Source organism: Austrofundulus limnaeus, unplaced genomic scaffold, assembly GCF_001266775.1.
Source record: "Austrofundulus limnaeus strain Quisiro unplaced genomic scaffold, Austrofundulus_limnaeus-1.0 Scaffold1047, whole genome shotgun sequence".
NCBI lineage: Eukaryota > Metazoa > Chordata > Actinopteri > Cyprinodontiformes > Rivulidae > Austrofundulus > Austrofundulus limnaeus.
The window spans coordinates 55,002-57,159 of NW_013953449.1; the positions used below are offsets into that span (position 1 = coordinate 55,002).

Genomic DNA, 2,158 nt, shown 5'->3' on the forward strand with positions numbered 1-2,158 from the left:
AACTACAGCTGTTTCTGAAGGTAAACAAACTACAGCTGTTTCTGAAGGTAAACAAACTACAGCTGTTTCTGAAGGTAAACAAACGTCTGCTGTTTCTGAAGGTAAACAAACTAACTACAGCTGTTTCTGAAGGTAAACAAACTAACTACAGCTGTTTCTGAAGGTAAACAAACTACAGCTGTTTCTGAAGGTAAACAAACTACAGCTGTTTCTGAAGGTAAACAAACTTCTGCTGTTTCTGAAGGTAAACAAACAAACTACAGCTGTTTCTGAAGGTAAACAAACAAACTACAGCTGTTTCTGAAGGTAAACAAACAAACTACAGCTGTTTCTGAAGGTAAACAAACTAACTACAACTGTTTCTGAAGGTAAACAAACTAATTACAGCTGTTTCTGAAGGTAAACAAACTAACTACAACTGTTTCTGAAGGTAAACAAACTACAGCTGTTTCTGAAGGTAAACAAACTACAGCTGTTTCTGAAGGTAAACAATATAAAAAGTGTAAACAAAGTGTGAATGTTGTCGATTTGAAAGAATTACATTCCCTCCAGCGGCTTCCATCCCATTCTTTCCTCCTTCCTGCATCCATCACTCAGTAATAAAACTGACTCCGCCCCCTCTAACCATCAGCTTGTTAACTCCTCCTCCTCCTTCTCCTCCTCCTCCTCCTCCATCTCACCCTGTAGGGGGCACCCTGTCCCGGCACGCCTCCCTGCCCACCCAGCGTCAGCAGCTCCTGTCCAGAGCCCCCCTCTCCTCCAGCCTCAGCTCCGCCCCCCACACTGATGACTCCTACACTCTGTATGCCCCGCCCACCCACATGGTGCTGCCGCTGGCCAATGGCCTGACCACCTGCACAGGTACACCACACACTCAGGACACTCAGGAACAGTCCAGGACAGGTTCAGGTCTGAGTGAAGCATTAATCTGGAAACATTTATTTTAAATTTAAGAAATAAAACAGTTAAAAAAACGTCTCAGATGAAATTTATTATTATTAAAAACCAGAATCTGGTTCCTGACTGGACCCCACACCCCGCCAACAGAACCAGGTCCATCAGAGTCTTTGTGTCTGATAGGTCTGTCTCCAAGTCGCCTGTCTCAGTCTGGGTGTCCCTACGAGGACATCTGGGTCCTCAGGGGCTCATGTCACGGTAAGACCACCTGACCCCCCACCCACCATGGCTGCTCTGCATCCGGACCCATCACACCAGGACCAGTACAGACTCAAGTCTCCAGTTGTGTTGCTTTTATTTATTGTTTATCAGAACAAAGATCAATCAGCTTTAATCTGATGATTGTTGCTAATCTGAAAACTTTTTGATTCGTAAAATCAAACAGTTTTCACTCAAACTGATAAAAATGTAGCTTTTATTTTTTCTTTTTTTGTTTAACAGAATTATTTTATAAAACAAATGAATAAAGCTGATCCTGATTAAAAGGACAGTTTCCCTCCTGAACAGGGACAAGTTGGACTCAGGTGTGTCTCTGCTGAGGACAGTCTGTCGTCTGAGCTCAGAAAGACAATGATTGACATGTTAAAGGAAAGGTCACTCTTAGACTAGCCTTTAGCTCTTCAGTCTAGTTAGAAGGTAGTTTAAGTCTCTGTCTACAACATGTAAGATATTGACGTTTACATAGAAGGTCTGAACTGTCCCTTTAAAAACATCAAAGAGACAACAAGTAAAAACATATCAGAGTCTGGATCAAACCAGAACAAATAAAAACAATGWTTGTCCTGGTGTGTTGGGTCAGAACATGCTGCTTCACGCTTCAATCAGAACCTCCTGCTAACAATAATCCATCACTACTGGTGGGGGCACCTAGTTATTGTGTCCACTTGTGGGCCGACTCCTTGTCTACTTGTGTCCACATAAAGGAAGTTAGAACCCAGCTGGTCTCACCTGGTCTTACATGGTCTCACCTGCTCTTAGCTGCAGGGAGACCTACAGACAGACTTCAACTGCTTGATGATAATCGCTGCTGTTTCCAGAATCTGTAGTCTGGCTCCAGGTGTTTGGACCTGTGCTTGTTTCTAATGCTACTGTTGATGCTTCTCCTGTCTCTGACACCGACCTGAGGACTCTGACTCCTCTGACACTGACATGAGGACTCTGACTCCTCTGACACTGACATGAGGACTCTGACTCCTCTGAC

The 2,158-nt window shown here is 43.8% G+C and overlaps 1 protein-coding gene across 1 annotated transcript in view; it reads left to right on the top strand.

Moving 5' to 3' along the window:
• mvp (major vault protein) overlaps positions 1 to 2,158 on the top strand; it is a gene marked incomplete at its 5' end in the record, with an annotated part of 38,492 nt that overhangs the window by 6,583 nt on the left and 29,751 nt on the right. Inside the window, 2 exon segments of the mRNA XM_014030375.1 lie at positions 688 to 861; positions 1,081 to 1,155. Of these exon segments, the coding sequence (XP_013885829.1) occupies positions 688 to 861; positions 1,081 to 1,155 (249 nt within the window).